This window comes from Xyrauchen texanus, chromosome 42 (assembly GCF_025860055.1).
Source record: "Xyrauchen texanus isolate HMW12.3.18 chromosome 42, RBS_HiC_50CHRs, whole genome shotgun sequence".
NCBI lineage: Eukaryota > Metazoa > Chordata > Actinopteri > Cypriniformes > Catostomidae > Xyrauchen > Xyrauchen texanus.
In genome coordinates, this window is record NC_068317.1 from 11,207,562 (window position 1) to 11,224,505 (window position 16,944).

At 37.1% G+C, this 16,944-nt stretch overlaps 1 protein-coding gene across 4 annotated transcripts; it reads right to left on the reverse strand.

Moving 5' to 3' along the window:
- Positions 1–136: 136 nt before the first annotated feature.
- On the reverse strand, positions 137–16,284 carry LOC127635123 (inositol monophosphatase 2-like). Of its 4 annotated transcripts, none has more exons than XM_052114917.1 (9): positions 16,215–16,284; positions 11,121–11,417; positions 8,706–8,839; positions 5,957–6,061; positions 5,819–5,864; positions 5,567–5,675; positions 4,278–4,386; positions 3,919–4,070; positions 137–1,476 (listed from the first exon to the last, which is right to left on the reverse strand). In XM_052114917.1, exons 2-9 carry the CDS (start codon positions 11,178–11,180, stop codon positions 1,346–1,348), a joined length of 846 nt encoding a protein of 281 aa, XP_051970877.1. In that variant the 5' UTR covers positions 11,181–11,417; positions 16,215–16,284; the 3' UTR covers positions 137–1,345. The 4 variants fall into 4 exon arrangements, with proteins under 4 accessions (XP_051970877.1, XP_051970879.1, XP_051970880.1 ...); XM_052114919.1 differs by lacking the exon at positions 11,121–11,417 and adding an exon at positions 15,832–16,128; XM_052114920.1 differs by lacking the exons at positions 8,706–8,839; positions 11,121–11,417 and adding exons at positions 14,486–14,619; positions 15,832–16,128.
- Between the last annotated feature and the right edge of the window lie 660 nt (positions 16,285–16,944).

Genomic DNA, 16,944 nt, shown 5'->3' on the forward strand with positions numbered 1-16,944 from the left:
ACCAGACTGATAAATGTTGCCCTGATACACAGAGAATGTCACATCAGTAAAACTAATAATATATATATATATATATATATATATATATATATATATATATATATTATACACACACACACACACACACACACACACACTGTATATTATAATATAAAAAAAAAAAAAAAAAAAAACTGGTTTGTACTGTAATCATCTATTATAAGAAAAAAACAAACCAAAAAAAAAAACATGTCAAATGTGCCTGGAATTGTTAGAAATGTATATATAAAAAACATTAGTTGATTAAGTGCATTTGGTCAGATGTAGCTATTCATTGAGAACATTGAATCTGCCTACTGCTGTATGATCATATCATTGCTGATGACCATGAAGAACCGGTTTTGTATTTTTTGTTTTGTTGGTTAATGGCCAATTGTATCTTAAGAAAAGCATAATCTTTTAAAACTGAGTGCTTAAAACTATAAAATAGTTCACTCAAAAATAATAATTCTGTCATCATTTACTCACCCTTGTGTTGTTCCAAACACATCTGACTTACTTCTGTAGAGCACAAACTCAGATGTTAGGCAGAATTTTAGTCTCAGTCACCATTCACATTCATAGTATGAAAAAAGAATCAATGAAAGAGAATGGTGACTGAGAGCAACACATTTAGAAAGAAAGTCATATGGTTTGGAAAAACATAAGGGTCAGTACATTGTTGGGAGTAATGATCTAATTAGCTACACGTATTTCAATACCATAATATTCCTACATTGTTTTAATTCGCTGACCCTTCTTTAAATTCCTTACCTAAATTAAATATACAATATTTAACGACCTGTTTCAGTCCATAACCTGTTGCTTTTCTTAGACCATAAATTTATATAAATTAAATTTACATTTCTCCCTTGTTGTAGTGTGAAATCCAAGTTTTTAGTTATATTTGTATGGATTTGATTATTTATTTGATTATGATTTGGCATTATCATTATCCTGCCATTTCAAGGCATCTTAAAACATAAATTATGAATAGCATATTGAAAATCCAGTTAACACGATGAAAATATGCCTCCTATGTTTAATAAACTACAATTAATATATATATATATATATATATATATATATATATATAGAGCTGTGGATACAGTGATTACAACTTATCTTTATGTTTACCCAAAAATTAATTACTCAAAAGGACACCATAAGTTTTGGATGTGTGGAAAGCATACAAATAGTTTCATGTTAAATCATAAAAATAAAAACAAACCACAAAAATGTGAATGTTACATTAAAAAGATGCTGCAGATGTAACGTGGCAGGATGCTGTGTTCTGAGGTAAAAGGGTTAGAGGTCACGGCAGTAATCAGGCCAGGGCATTTGGGTCACCGTCATCACGGCCGTAGTTTATTGGCTGCAGCTGCTTTATGATGTAATCTGCTATCTCTCTAGTCCCAGCAGCCACAACTCGTCTGGACATGAGATCGAGGGGGCCCCCTAGGGCACAAAAGAAGCTATTAACATTTTTGGAAGGAAAAGTACACAGATATTGTACACATACTGATACATATTGAAAAATATGTGATCAATATATATAATCACATTTTCTCACATCAGGGCCAAAGTAACAAGTAACCATAAAAACAAATATGGATTTTTCAATGGGAAATTCTTAAATGATAAGTGCATTAATTTCAAACCTATAACAGTTAAGTTTGAAAGTCATTTGAATAGATAACTGAGCTGTAAGTGGTAATTAATCACATAATATGTGATTTATCTGGTGATAATTTATTATACATTTGTAAACAAAGTGAGATGTTAAGTGTTCATCTGACACATGAGTACATAGACCAACAAAATATTCAAAATAGCACAGATGAGTAGGTTATTTTCAATAATATGAGAATAAAACAAACAATATTTTGAATTTAAAGGGATATTTCACCCAAAAATGAAAAAGAAAAAAAAAAAATCTGTCAGCATTTACTCACCCGCATGAGTTTACAACAATATTTCAGCTCTGTAAGTCCATACAATGCAAATAAAAGGGTGACCAGAACTTTGAAGCTCCAAAAAGCACATCAAGGCAGAATAAAGTAATCCATACAACTCCAGTGGTTTAAGCCATGTCTTCAGAAGTGATATGATAAGTGTGGGTGAGAAACAGATGAATATTTAAGTCATTTTGTACTATAAATCTCCACTTTCACTTTCACATTCTTCTTTTGTTTTCAGCGATTTGAATGCATATCGCTACCTACTTAAATATTGATCCTTATTTAACCCACACCTTTCATATCACTTCTGAAGACATAAAATTAACCACTGGAGTCTTATGGATTCATTTTTTGCTGCATTTATATGCTTTTTGGAGATTCAGAGTTCTGGCTACCATTTACTTGTATTGTATGTTCAGTATCCTGTTAATTATTTCAGTTGTAAGTAATGGGGACACACACAGCAAACAAATGTCACCATATCCTGAACATAACTTGATTTTCTTCCTATTGGTCAAAATGAACTTTGATTTCATCATGTATTATTTAATAACAGTTAAAAGGTTCAGCCATCCAGCAATGACAATGTTTGTGAGATATTGCCCTATTCCTCCATTTTTCGTTCAAATAACTTTTATTTGACTTTTCTTTCTGGCAAAGCTTCCTTTATATCCAGGCGGTTGATGGCATAATTATATTGTTTGAGCCAGTACAATCCTCAAACTCATGTATGATGACAATCTGGGCATGATTACAATAACACCACTGTGTACGACACTAGATGAGTTGGACAACACAAAAAATCCAAGGCAATGAGGAAGTCTTTGGCTTTATTAACAGTTTTTACATGGCACTGATATTTCTCCCGGGCCGGGTCCCCTCATCAACAGTACATCTCCCTCTGTCTGACCACATGATCATGACCTCACTGGCCTTCCCAACAAAGCCTCTTTGTGTAGACTCACACACAGGCATGCCGTTAAACTGTCCCACCACAAAACTCACACTTTTGCACAAACACATATTGACACGCTTAACAAAAAAATTCAGTAACAACCTGAGATATTTAGACGTTTAGAAATAAAGAGTATTCGAAATTAAGATAACACACTGATCTAATATGATCACTGTACAGTTTGGGATCTGAACAAACCTCTAATTCGAAGTAGTAAACTTGAATGAATGACTATTAATGGAAATGAATGATACATGAAAGTGATTGAACTTGTGATTTTTTTATTAAACAGGCAAATGGAAGAGACTTCAGGGTGGGCTCTTTTTAGAGAACATCATTCGTGTCTATCGAACACCCTAGCAACCACCTAGCAACAACTAAAAACTCCTTAGCAACCACTTAGCAATGCCCTAGTGAGTCTAAATTACAGATTTTTGTCCTATTGACATGAATTAAGATATTTAGGTAATATTTTCCAACCGATAATTAAAAAATGTATATATTTGTAATATAAGATGTTTTTTTTGCATCCAAGCATTGAGCATGTGCTCTGCTATATTAACCTAATACAGTCAACGTTACTATAAAACTTAAATATAGCTATTTTGTTACCAAACATATACAAATCCTTTGTGAGACTGGGATTTTAGTAACTAAACTATCCATGAAAAATTGTGTCAATATTTAGTTTTTTGCCATGCACCCCTCTAATCATAATTGTCTTATTTTTAAAGTTACAAATAATAAAGTTTTGTTGCCTTCTTGTTTAACATTAACAATGGAATTATCAAGCATCAACTCCCATAAACTAAACTAAGACCTCCTTGTTTAAAATCCTAGATTAACTATTACATACATTCCTGATAACAATCATAATATCAATAGCGACCAAATATGGTTCTTAGAGCACTTTACCATGATCCAGAGATGTTTTCTGGACATCCATACACATATTTAGCCGTAAATGTTGAGCATGGGACTGACCTGTGGTGTCGATGACACAGCCTCCTGCCTCCCTGATGATGATTGCGGCCGCTGCAATGTCCCAGCAGTGCAGGCCATACTGGTAATAGGCCTCTGCCGCCCCACTGGCTATATGACAAAGTGCTAGTGTAGAGCTGCCAATGATCCGCACTCTGTGGGTGAAGGGTGAATTCATGACCTTTATATCACAGGTTGGATATTACAATGAAAATAGTACACTTCTCTAGGATGTCCTGACAATATGTTGGACACAAGTGCTGTTTATCACACCATATTCACTGTTAAACACAAAGTAACATGTTCTGAATATGAATACAATCAAGTTCTCCCTAATAAATCCATGATTGTGTTGGTTTTACCCATGAGTAGGTGCACTTAATAGTTTCTTCATATTTCCTAAAAAGATATCCAGTGTGGCAAGATCTCTCTTTGCCCTGATCTCTGTCAAAATGAGGGCCTTGGACACATCTGACACCAAGAAAGAAAGTGCATCACATTATTTAATCAATATGATATGAGAGGCAGTGCTATATTGGGAATACGTGCACAGCTAAAGGGTGCTGTTAGACACAACGCGCAATAGAGTGCCTGTAATGCCTTTAGCATTAGCACTGAGAGCCGTATTGCATTAAAAAAAAATGACTACATTATAAAAAATATTAAAGACAAAAATGTTCAGTGCATTGTGATGCCGAACATGCAGACTGATCGAACTGTAAATTTGGCGACAGTGTGTCGAAATTACGGCTGCTGAAATCGGTCTGTGCACACTGAAATTTAAACCACAGTTTTTTAAGTGATGTTGAACGTTAGTGTGAGCTCAAGTTTCCCGGTGAAAAGTCCACAGAGTGGCGCCAAAAGCTAGCTGTATTTTTAGTTGTAAATTATGTAATACAGTCAACAAGAATATAAGCATATTTTTTTACTCTAACCCCTAACCCAAACCCTAAACCTAACTCTCAGTGGAGTAAAATGTCATTTTAAGGTGAAAATGCAACTTTTGAATCATGCTCAACATTGTTTATGTGAACACTAGGACTGTAATGGTTTATTGTGGCACGATACATCATGGTTCAAAAATGTGACTACGCACATCGTTGGGATTGGGCTGTGTTTAATTTTTTTTTGCTTTTATTCTATCCAATATGTGCGACGCCCTATGCCAGTGGTCAACAATTAGCGGACTGCGGTCCAGGTCCGGATTAGTTTCATATGGGCAGTGAGTCATCATGACAACGGTTGCCCAATCTCACAGTTTTTACACTTTAGGTAGAAATACAATGAGCAGGAATACAGATGGAGACCAGCATCTTTCGCTAAAACACACCGCAGAAAACGAAAATGAAGCCAAATGAAATGATCTTCATGTGTCTGATATGACTCCAACTATTGAGCTAAGCAAGGTTTGTTTATCGTGGTTCCAGAAGGCCTTAGACTATAAACAATTTTTTCTTTATCTAAAATTAGCTTTATTAATCAACATGTTTCGAGCCAATACCATCATCTATGGCGTGGATGGCAACCAAAACTTTGAAATTACGAGCTGCTTATAATTAAGAAAATGCCACAAGTTTATGGTATCCATTGAAAAAAGAAAGGAAAATGTGCATAAAAATGATTATTCTTAAACACTAAAATAAAACTTGACCTTTTTCTTTTGAAACCTGTAGCCGAACCCCATTACAAAACGCTCCGTGACCTTTTCTGCCTGTATATAACGTCCCATCAAAGCAGTGGAAAATGACTCCAAACTCAAGCTAAGGGCAAAAATAATTGTCATTAATTTAACATTACATCAACAGAACCCACTGTGAGGCCTGATAAAAGTCATGATCAACAGACTTTTATTTGATTTTTATGCCAGTTATTAGATCCTTGTAGAGATTTGTTAGTGCTTTACCTCTTTCCTCACTGCAAATCCGATGCTTACTGCCACCATTGGGAAACTGAAAATGAAGCATTGTGTGTTGGGAATGGAAGAATATATTCCTGGATGATTAAAACAACATATGTAATCAAGCAAAGATGCTTAACGTACCTGTGCACAAAGTTACATGTTCCATCAATGGGATCTATTATCCATGTTGGGCTGTCTGTTAGTTCACACTTCTCCCCGGCTGCAGAAGACTCCTCTCCGATAAACCTAACTCAAAATGTATAATTTCCTTTTATTAACATTATGTCAAAATGGTGCAAAAGAATGTTAAACACTGATTATAAAAACAGAAGAATGTTAAAATTTTACACTTACAAAAGCATACTATGGCAGTACCATGATACAATAAAAGCAATTTCATGGTACTTTATCTTTATGTACCATTTTACTACCTGAATACAATGTATACAGTGTTGGTAACAAATGGTTACATTTCTGTACTATACAATTACAACAACTACAGTAATTACTCTATTATTAGGTACTAACCATAAACCTAACCCAGACCCTAACTGTACCCCATATTAAGAACATAATATTACTCCTGCCACCTGATATTACTCAATACTTTCTTGGGTAAGTACAGTGTAAGTATACTGAAAGTACATATACTGTAAAATAAAGTGTAACCCAGATAATAATACAATTGTGCTTTTATAGATACCATAGTACCAGTGTTAGGGAAGTTATTAACTGTAATTCACAACAAATTATTAAATATGTCTCTAAATTTGTAATCAGAAAACTTTACTGGTAATTGAATGGAAATCGCTATCACATTACTTATTTTAAGTTACTTTCAAAAACAGATTTTAGAAATAACACCAACACACAGGAACATTTCGCATTGGGACATGCCCTGAGTGTCACGTGGTCTGCTTCACGCCATTGAGTCAGATTTTCTGCATGAAGGAACGAGCCTGTACAGCTGCTAGAGAGCACGGCCAGCTTACGCAGCATCTCGTTTCCACTCAGGGAACCTGGGTTATGCTTCACATAACAGAGACGTTCTGCTTCGTAGGAATTAGCGTAGTAGTCGCATTGGGAAAGATATACATTCACGCCATGTGAACAGTAACTGCCAATTGTCTACGACCGTGTCACAAGTATATAGTGGCGCACAAGAGAGCTAAAGCGTCTGCTTTTCTGTTCTTCAGTGCACAATCTCGTCTGGGCTGTGTTATACCGACGACTCACATTGAAGTGAGGATCATTATTATTCTCTCTTTTGAGTGGTAACACTTGATGGAATTTAGGAAGTGCTTGCATCCGTGCACACGGTTCATCGTTGGTGAACATTCCCATGACATGTGATTTGTCGCTGCGTTGGAGGGTACGGACTTCCCACGGTGTGATTTAATGAATGACAGGATGCTCCATGAAAGGATTGCCTCCTTTGGAAATTCGGTCAAGCCGCATGCTGGTGCCAGAGCTACACGGCCGTTTGACTCGTGGGAGGCCGGCACGGACGCAGAGTAGATGGGAGTTGAGCAACCGGCCGACCTATGGTCCTCTCCGTCACTCTCCCCAGATTCGGCTAGACGTTCTCTCATGGAGTTTACACGTGGGCACTTGCATCCTAGCCCTGAGGCCCGCACTGAGGTTTCCTTCTACGTTGAGGATGAGGACGCCAAATCTATGGCAATATTGTTTTCCGAGGATCTCGCCGGTGGCCGGGCTGAAATCTTGCCTCCTAGCAGTCGAACTGTTCAGATCTTTTGATTCAGAGCTAAGGGCTACCAAACATATTGCTCGTGCTCTCGGTCAGAATATGGCAGGTCTCGTGGCAACAATCGCTGATACGTTTCTGATACTTAAAATGGCCCTGCTGGTGGCATTGGCATCATTTAAAAGGGTAAGTGATTTATATGCCCTGTCGGTTAATCCCTTATGTATGTATTTTGTTCCAGAGTGTTCAAGGGTGGTGTTAAGACCTCATTTGGCTATTTGCCAAAGGTCATTTCTACATACTAATTGGCCATACACTCTAGCAGCTGCATAGGCTCATGCCCTCATGCAAAAATCTGACTCGATGGTGCAAAGCGAGCTCCTTTATGGGGCCCGTGATGTAGCTCCCTAGGGGCGTCGCTAGAGTGCCATCAGCCAATAAATTGCAGTGATTGTATAAGGGCTACAGACCACGTGAAACTCAGGGCATGTCCCAATGCAACTACGCAGCATCTCGTTCCCACTCAGGGAATCAGGTTTACACTTCACGTAACCAAGACATTTTTTATTAAAGAACATTAAAAAAGATGAATAAATGCTGTAAAAAATATATTGTTCATTGTTAGTTAATAATAATTCCTAATGCATTAACTAATGTTAACGAATGGAACCATTTTGCAAAGTGTTACCAAGTAAATACTGTAATTTCACTGAAAGTCAGTAATTGTAATCTGATTACAAGAAAATAAAATTTGATGCATTGCACTGTTTTAACTAAAGAGCAATTAGATTACAGTAACTAATTACTTTGTGATCAAATTACAATTACAAAAATTATCAATTACAAAGCATCAAAAAGTAACATTGTATTCTTGGAAGTTCCTTAAAGTAACATGTAAATACATTTGCACATCAATTTCAGCAGGGTATATAATCAAAGTACTATGGTATTACTATCTGATGCCATCACTGTACCATGATTCTGCCATAGTACTTTTTTTGCTTTCAAACATTCAGAGGTGTACTCGGTCACAAGAGGATAGCCTGACTGAAGGAGATGTTGTGGGTTGGACGGGGTAAGAGTTGTTTACAAACAAGTAAAGCAGATAATCTGAAGGCACTAATCTTGCCTGTACCAGTAAGCATCCTCAGGTGTGTTTGGGAGAGATAGCAGCAGGTGTACCTGTGTGAGGGGTATCTCTCCCTGAGTGTGGAGATTATGAGCTCTTCCACCTGATGGTCTGTTTCTGTCACCAGGTCTGTGGGTGTGCTCTTGCTGCTCACACGCTTCTCCTGCTTCACCGCTGCCTGAACCACCTAACAGAAACACCACAACACAGACTGTGGTTTCTTGGATGTGGCACTATGGTAATATTATATTGTGTGTTTTAAAAAATAATATATCATGATATTGATCACCTTCAGTACCATGTAAATACAATGGTATATGAATACGATTATCATTCAGTATGGTATGGTTCTATATGGTACCACCACAGTCCTTTTTTTATGGTTAACATTCCACAATAAAAGTAAGGGATATCATGGGATTACCATGGTACATGTCCATCAATATACTGTATGATAATACATGGTAAAACATGGTAATACCATGTTACTTTTGATACTGTTAGTTTGGAATAGAGATTGTACTATTAAACGTGATATAAATATTTAACATTATATTGAAAGTACCATGGCATGTGCCATTACAACAAAGCACTTTTTAAAAGGGTTTATATTCTATAGTAGAAGTATTGAAAGTTACTTCAAAGAATACTATAATATATGTTCAGAATTATTGTAATAAATGGTAATAATTTGGCTTATTCACTTTTGTTAGAGTGGCATAGGAATTGCATTATTGAACATTACATAAATATTAAACATTATACCCTCCAAAAAATATTTTAGCCAATTATTAAAATGTACTCATTTCAATTTCATAACTAATTGAACTGTGTAATAAATGTTGAATAAAATACAATTATAAATTATTATAATATTATAAAATAATATACAAACAATATATAAAATATAATTTAAAAAAATATGATAAATTCTTTTTTTTATTAAAGATTACTTAATTCAACTTCAGGGCTTCAATCTTTCGATTATGTTTTGAGTGTATATCAAAGTACCTTTTAAAAATGTACCTTTAATGTCCTAAAGAAAATGTTCTACCCCCCCATGGTGATGGACAATAAGGTTTTTTGAATTTGAATTTAATTGAATTTGAAAAAAAATAAGGTATATACACCCACCTAAAGGATTATTAGGAACACCTGTTCAATTTCTCATTACTGCAATTATCTAAGCAACCAATCACATGGCAGTTGCTTCAATGCATTTAGGGGTGTGGTCCTGGTCAAGACAATCTCCTGAACTCCAAACTGAATGTCAGAATGGAAAAGAAAGGTAATTTAAGCAATTTTGAGCGTGGCATGGTTGTTGGTGCCAGACGGGCCGGTCTGAGTATTTCACAATCTGCTCAGTTACTGGGATTTTCACGCACAACCATTTCTAGGGTTTACAAAGAATGGTGTGAAAAGGAAAAACATCCAGTATCGCGGCAGTCCTGTGGGCTGAAAATGCCTTGTTGATGCTAGAGGTCAGAGGAGAATGGGCCGACTGATTCAAGCTGATAGAAGAGCAACTTTGCCTGAAATAACCACTCGTTACAACCGAGGTATGCAGCAAAGCATTTGTGAAGCCACAACACACACAGCCTTGAGGCGGATGGGCTACAACAGCAGAAGACCCCACCGGGTACCACTCATCTCCACTACAAATAGGAAAAAGAGGCTACAATTTGCAAGAGCTCACCACAATTGGACAGTTGAAGACTGGAAAAATGTTGCCTGGTCTGATGAGTCTCGATTTCTGTTGAGACATTCAGATGGTAGAGTCAGAATTTGGCGTAAACAGAATGAGAACATGGATCCATCATGCCTTGTTACCACTGTGCAGGCTGGTGGTGGTGGTGTAATGGTGTGGGGGATGTTTTCTTGGCACACTTTAGGCCCCTTAGTGCCAATTGGGCATCATTTAAATGCCACGGCCTACCGGCCTAAATAATGATTATTATTTTTTAATAATCATAATAACGATTCAACAAAACAATCTGTGACTTTCTGTTATTTATTATTCACTTAAGCACAAATGACTGTATTTAGGCCTACTCCTAATACTTATTCAAAGGCTCCAGTGTAGCCAATCCTGGTCTATATGTGGCTTTTATCAGGACAATCTATTTATAACAATGGCAATGGAAAATGTCAATGTTACAACTTCATCTCATGTCAATATCAATACTGCTTAATATATAACCCCTGTAGAGTAACACCGTCTAGACATGCACTTTAATGTTGACTCTCTGGTGTGTCTGATGTCAACATGTAGATGCAACATAAAGTGATGATACTGTCTCTGATCATTATATCTGTTTATTTACAATCTCTCTGGCATCAATCTACAGTGCAGCTCATCCTGTAATATTTCAGCCGAACAGTTGGTCTCTATCGCCGTTATATTCGTATGCTGGAGGTTATGAATGAACAGAATAACATGTTGCAATCACAGCGTGTCATTGCGTTACCTGTCCGGCTCTGCGCGCGATCCGCACAGCCACATCCAAACACTCGCTCCAGTCCTCCATCACGAGTCTCACGTCACTCTTAAAGCGCGTTTGATGCACAAACGTCGGATGCGCTCATTCTGTCCCGCCTGCTGTGTGATGTCCTGTTTCCGTTCAGTCCTCATGTAATTGCCGGTGCAGCCGGTACGTGTTTACGGCGAGCGGAGCCGACAGCCGCGGCCTACACCACACATGATGACCCGTGATCAATCAAATCGATGAACGAGTGAACCCGTCCAGCAATCTCCAAAGGGCTCCCTGACATTATAATAGAACTGCATGAAACAATAACACAGTACCCATATGCACTTAATTTAGCAGACATGGTAACTGATTACAAATACCTTTTTTGTATCTTAGTTTTCTGATGTTCAGATGTTTTGTCACCACTTTATATTAGATATGTTATGCGTCAACAAATAAGATCAGTTCACAACGCACGCAACCTAAACAATTATATAGTCATCCTGCAGAGGGCGCCAAAGCAAAGGACATACCTATGTGTTGAACGCTTGTTTATTTTTATCCATCTAATAATATGCATCGGGGTTACTGACAAATAAGGTTGTCCGAAGTGATACAAATGATTATATATATATATATATATATATATATATATATATATATATAATACGTTTCCTGAGGGACTGACCTCAGGAACTGACAATTTTGTTTTAATAACCTTTGTCAAAAAGATGACAAATAGTTCGATCTCTCAGATGGTATAAGAAATTCAAAATGACACATAAAGTGAGGTTTCGCTTTAATATTGGAAGATCAATTAAAATGGTGACAGGATTATACTGTCAGCAGCTTTCATGGACTTAATGAGATTTATTTTATGCGGTCATATTTTGCCAAAATAATTGGTAATTTATTCCGGTTGCATATTCTTAAATGTTTCATTAATGGCTGCATTTAGAGACACTTCGACCACAATAGGAAAAATTATATACAATATAGCTTCATATGGATTTTATTGTAATAAAATTTTTACTACTGCCACGTTCGGGCTGATCAGAACCTTGTAACTCATTTGCAATTATGAAAGTATAAGTGACAGGAAAATAGTGTGTCATTCTTAAACCAAAATTACTCCTGAATAATAAATACTGTTGTATGACAAAAAAAAACAACTGCATCATTGCGCACAAATACAAAACCCACTTTTACTGACAATTCCCATGTGTTGTTCCTGCAGTGAATTGACATTTAAATTGAGAATTCAATTATTAGATGCCAAAATAATGATCAGACAGAGACTAGCCATCAAGACAAACTTTTATTTACAGCATTGAGAAAGTCACTTTGAAATGTGTTCCCATTAAAAATATTGTTTATAGTGACAAATAAATTTACAGTTATAACTCTAACAGGAGTTAAAAATAAACGGACACATTTTCTTTTTCTTAATTTATATATAAAGAAACATATATTGTATGTGTAAATGGAAGTGTTATTACTCTGGAATTGTTGACCTGAAAGGGCCAGTCAGGAGCTGAACATACAAAATGGCTTTTTAAACATTACACTGAAATACACTTAAAATTAAATTTGATTAATTTACATGTAATTCTATTTCCCCCAGAACCCAGAAAGACAAAAACAAACGTCTGCTTTTCTGTTCTTCAGTGCACAATCTCGTCTGGGCTGTGTTATACCGACGACTCACATTGAAGTGAGGATCATTATTATTCTCTCTTTTGAGTGGTAACACTTGATGGAATTTAGGAAGTGCTTGCATCCGTGCACACGGTTCATCGTTGGTGAACATTCCCATGACATGTGATTTGTCGCTGCGTTGGAGGGTACGGACTTCCCACGGTGTGATTTAATGAATGACAGGATGCTCCATGAAAGGATTGCCTCCTTTGGAAATTCGGTCAAGCCGCATGCTGGTGCCAGAGCTACACGGCCGTTTGACTCGTGGGAGGCCGGCACGGACGCAGAGTAGATGGGAGTTGAGCAACCGGCCGACCTATGGTCCTCTCCGTCACTCTCCCCAGATTCGGCTAGATGTTCTCTCATGGAGTTTACACGTGGGCACTTGCATCCTAGCCCTGAGGCCCGCACTGAGGTTTCCTTCTACGTTGAGGATGAGGACGCCAAATCTATGGCAATATTGTTTTCCGAGGATCTCGCCGGTGGCCGGGCTGAAATCTTGCCTCCTAGCAGTCGAACTGTTCAGATCTTTTGATTTAGAGCTAAGGGCTACCAAACATATTGCTCGTGCTCTCGGTCAGAATATGGCAGGTCTCGTGGCAACAATCGCTGATACGTTTCTGATACTTAAAATGGCCCTGCTGGTGGCATTGGCATCATTTAAAAGGGTAAGTGATTTATATGCCCTGTCGGTTAATCCCTTATGTATGTATTTTGTTCCAGAGTGTTCAAGGGTGGTGTTAAGACCTCATTTGGCTATTTGCCAAAGGTCATTTCTACATACTAATTGGCCATACACTCTAGCAGCTGCATAGGCTCATGCCCTCATGCAAAAAATCTGACTCGATGGTGCAAAGCGAGCTCCTTTATGGGGCCCGTGATGTAGCTCCCTAGGGGCGTCGCTAGAGTGCCATCAGCCAATAAATTGCAGTGATTGTCTAAGGGCTACAGACCACGTGAAACTCAGGGCATGTCCCAATGCAACTACGCAGCATCTCGTTCCCACTCAGGGAATCAGGTTTACACTTCACGTAACCAAGACATTTTTATTAAAGAACATTAAAAAAGATTAATAAATGCTGTAAAAAATATATTGTTCATTGTTAGTTAATAATAATTCCTAATGCATTAACTAATGTTAACGAATGGAACCATTTTGCAAAGTGTTACCAAGTAAATACTGTAATTTCACTGAAAGTCAGTAATTGTAATCTGATTACAAGAAAATAAAATTTGATGCATTGCACTGTTTTAACTAAAGAGCAATTAGATTACAGTAACTAATTACTTTGTGATCAAATTACAATTACAAAAATTATCAATTACAAAGCATCAAAAAGTAACATTGTATTCTTGGAAGTTCCTTAAAGTAACATGTAAATACATTTGCACATCAATTTCAGCAGGGTATATAATCAAAGTACTATGGTATTACTATCTGATGCCATCACTGTACCATGATTCTGCCATAGTACTTTTTTTGCTTTCAAACATTCAGAGGTGTACTCGGTCACAAGAGGATAGCCTGACTGAAGGAGATGTAGTGGGTTGGACGGGGTAAGAGTTGTTTACAAACAAGTAAAGCAGATAATCTGAAGGCACTAATCTTGCCTGTACCAGTAAGCATCCTCGGGTGTGTTTGGGAGAGATAGCAGCAGGTGTACCTGTGTGAGGGGTATCTCTCCCTGAGTGTGGAGATTATGAGCTCTTCCACCTGATGGTCTGTTTCTGTCACCAGGTCTGTGGGTGTGCTCTTGCTGCTCACACGCTTCTCCTGCTTCACCGCTGCCTGAACCACCTAACAGAAACACCACAACACAGACTGTGGTTTCTTGGATGTGGCACTATGGTAATATTATATTGTGTGTTTTAAAAAAATAATATATCATGATATTGATCACCTTCAGTACCATGTAAATACAATGGTATATGAATACGATTATCATTCAGTATGGTATGGTTCTATATGGTACCACCACAGTCCTTTTTTTATGGTTAACATTCCACAATAAAAGTAAGGGATATCATGGGATTACCATGGTACATGTCCATCAATATACTGTATGATAATACATGGTAAAACATGGTAATACCATGTTACTTTTGATACTGTTAGTTTGGAATAGAGATTGTACTATTAAACGTGATATAAATATTTAACATTATATTGAAAGTACCATGTGCCATTACAACAAAGCACTTTTTAAAAGGGTTTATATTCTATAGTAGAAGTATTGAAAGTTACTTCAAAGAATACTATAATATATGTTCAGAATTATTGTAATAAATGGTAATAATTTGGCTTATTCACTTTTGTTAGAGTGGCATAGGAATTGCATTATTGAACATTACATAAATATTAAACATTATACCACTGTGCAGGCTGGTGGTGGTGGTGTAATGGTGTGGGGGATGTTTTCTTGGCACACTTTAGGCCCCTTAGTGCCAATTGGGCATCATTTAAATGCCACGGCCTACCGGCCTAAATAATGATTATTATTTTTTAATAATCATAATAACGATTCAACAAAACAATCTGTGACTTTCTGTTATTTATTATTCACTTAAGCACAAATGACTGTATTTAGGCCTACTCCTAATACTTATTCAAAGGCTCCAGTGTAGCCAATCCTGGTCTATATGTGGCTTTTATCAGGACAATCTATTTATAACAATGGCAATGGAAAATGTCAATGTTACAACTTCATCTCATGTCAATATCAATACTGCTTAATATATAACCCCTGTAGAGTAACACCGTCTAGACATGCACTTTAATGTTGACTCTCTGGTGTGTCTGATGTCAACATGTAGATGCAACATAAAGTGATGATACTGTCTCTGATCATTATATCTGTTTATTTACAATCTCTCTGGCATCAATCTACAGTGCAGCTCATCCTGTAATATTTCAGCCGAACAGTTGGTCTCTATCGCCGTTATATTCGTATGCTGGAGGTTATGAATGAACAGAATAACATGTTGCAATCACAGCGTGTCATTGCGTTACCTGTCCGGCTCTGCGCGCGATCCGCACAGCCACATCCAAACACTCGCTCCAGTCCTCCATCACGAGTCTCACGTCACTCTTAAAGCGCGTTTGATGCACAAACGTCGGATGCGCTCATTCTGTCCCGCCTGCTGTGTGATGTCCTGTTTCCGTTCAGTCCTCATGTAATTGCCGGTGCAGCCGGTACGTGTTTACGGCGAGCGGAGCCGACAGCCGCGGCCTACACCACACATGATGACCCGTGATCAATCAAATCGATGAACGAGTGAACCCGTCCAGCAATCTCCAAAGGGCTCCCTGACATTATAATAGAACTGCATGAAACAATAACACAGTACCCATATGCACTTAATTTAGCAGACATGGTAACTGATTACAAATACCTTTTTTGTATCTTAGTTTTCTGATGTTCAGATGTTTTGTCACCACTTTATATTAGATATGTTATGCGTCAACAAATAAGATCAGTTCACAACGCACGCAACCTAAACAATTATATAGTCATCCTGCAGAGGGCGCCAAAGCAAAGGACATACCTATGTGTTGAACGCTTGTTTATTTTTATCCATCTAATAATATGCATCGGGGTTACTGACAAATAAGGTTGTCCGAAGTGATACAAATGATTATATATATATATATATATATATATATATATATATATAAAAACGTTTCCTGAGGGGACTGACCTCAGGAACTGACAATTTTGTTTTAATAACCTTTGTCAAAAAGATGACAAATAGTTCGATCTCTCAGATGGTATAAGAAATTCAAAATGACACATAAAGTGAGGTTTCGCTTTAATATTGGAAGATCAATTAAAATGGTGACAGGATTATACTGTCAGCAGCTTTCATGGACTTAATGAGATTTATTTTATGCGGTCATATTTTGCCAAAATAATTGGTAATTTATTCCGGTTGCATATTCTTAAATGTTTCATTAATGGCTGCATTTAGAGACACTTCGACCACAATAGGAAAAATTATATACAATATAGCTTCATATGGATTTTATTGTAATAAAATTTTTACTACTGCCACGTTCGGGCTGATCAGAACCTTGTAACTCATTTGCAATTATGAAAGTATAAGTGACAGGAAAATAGTGTGT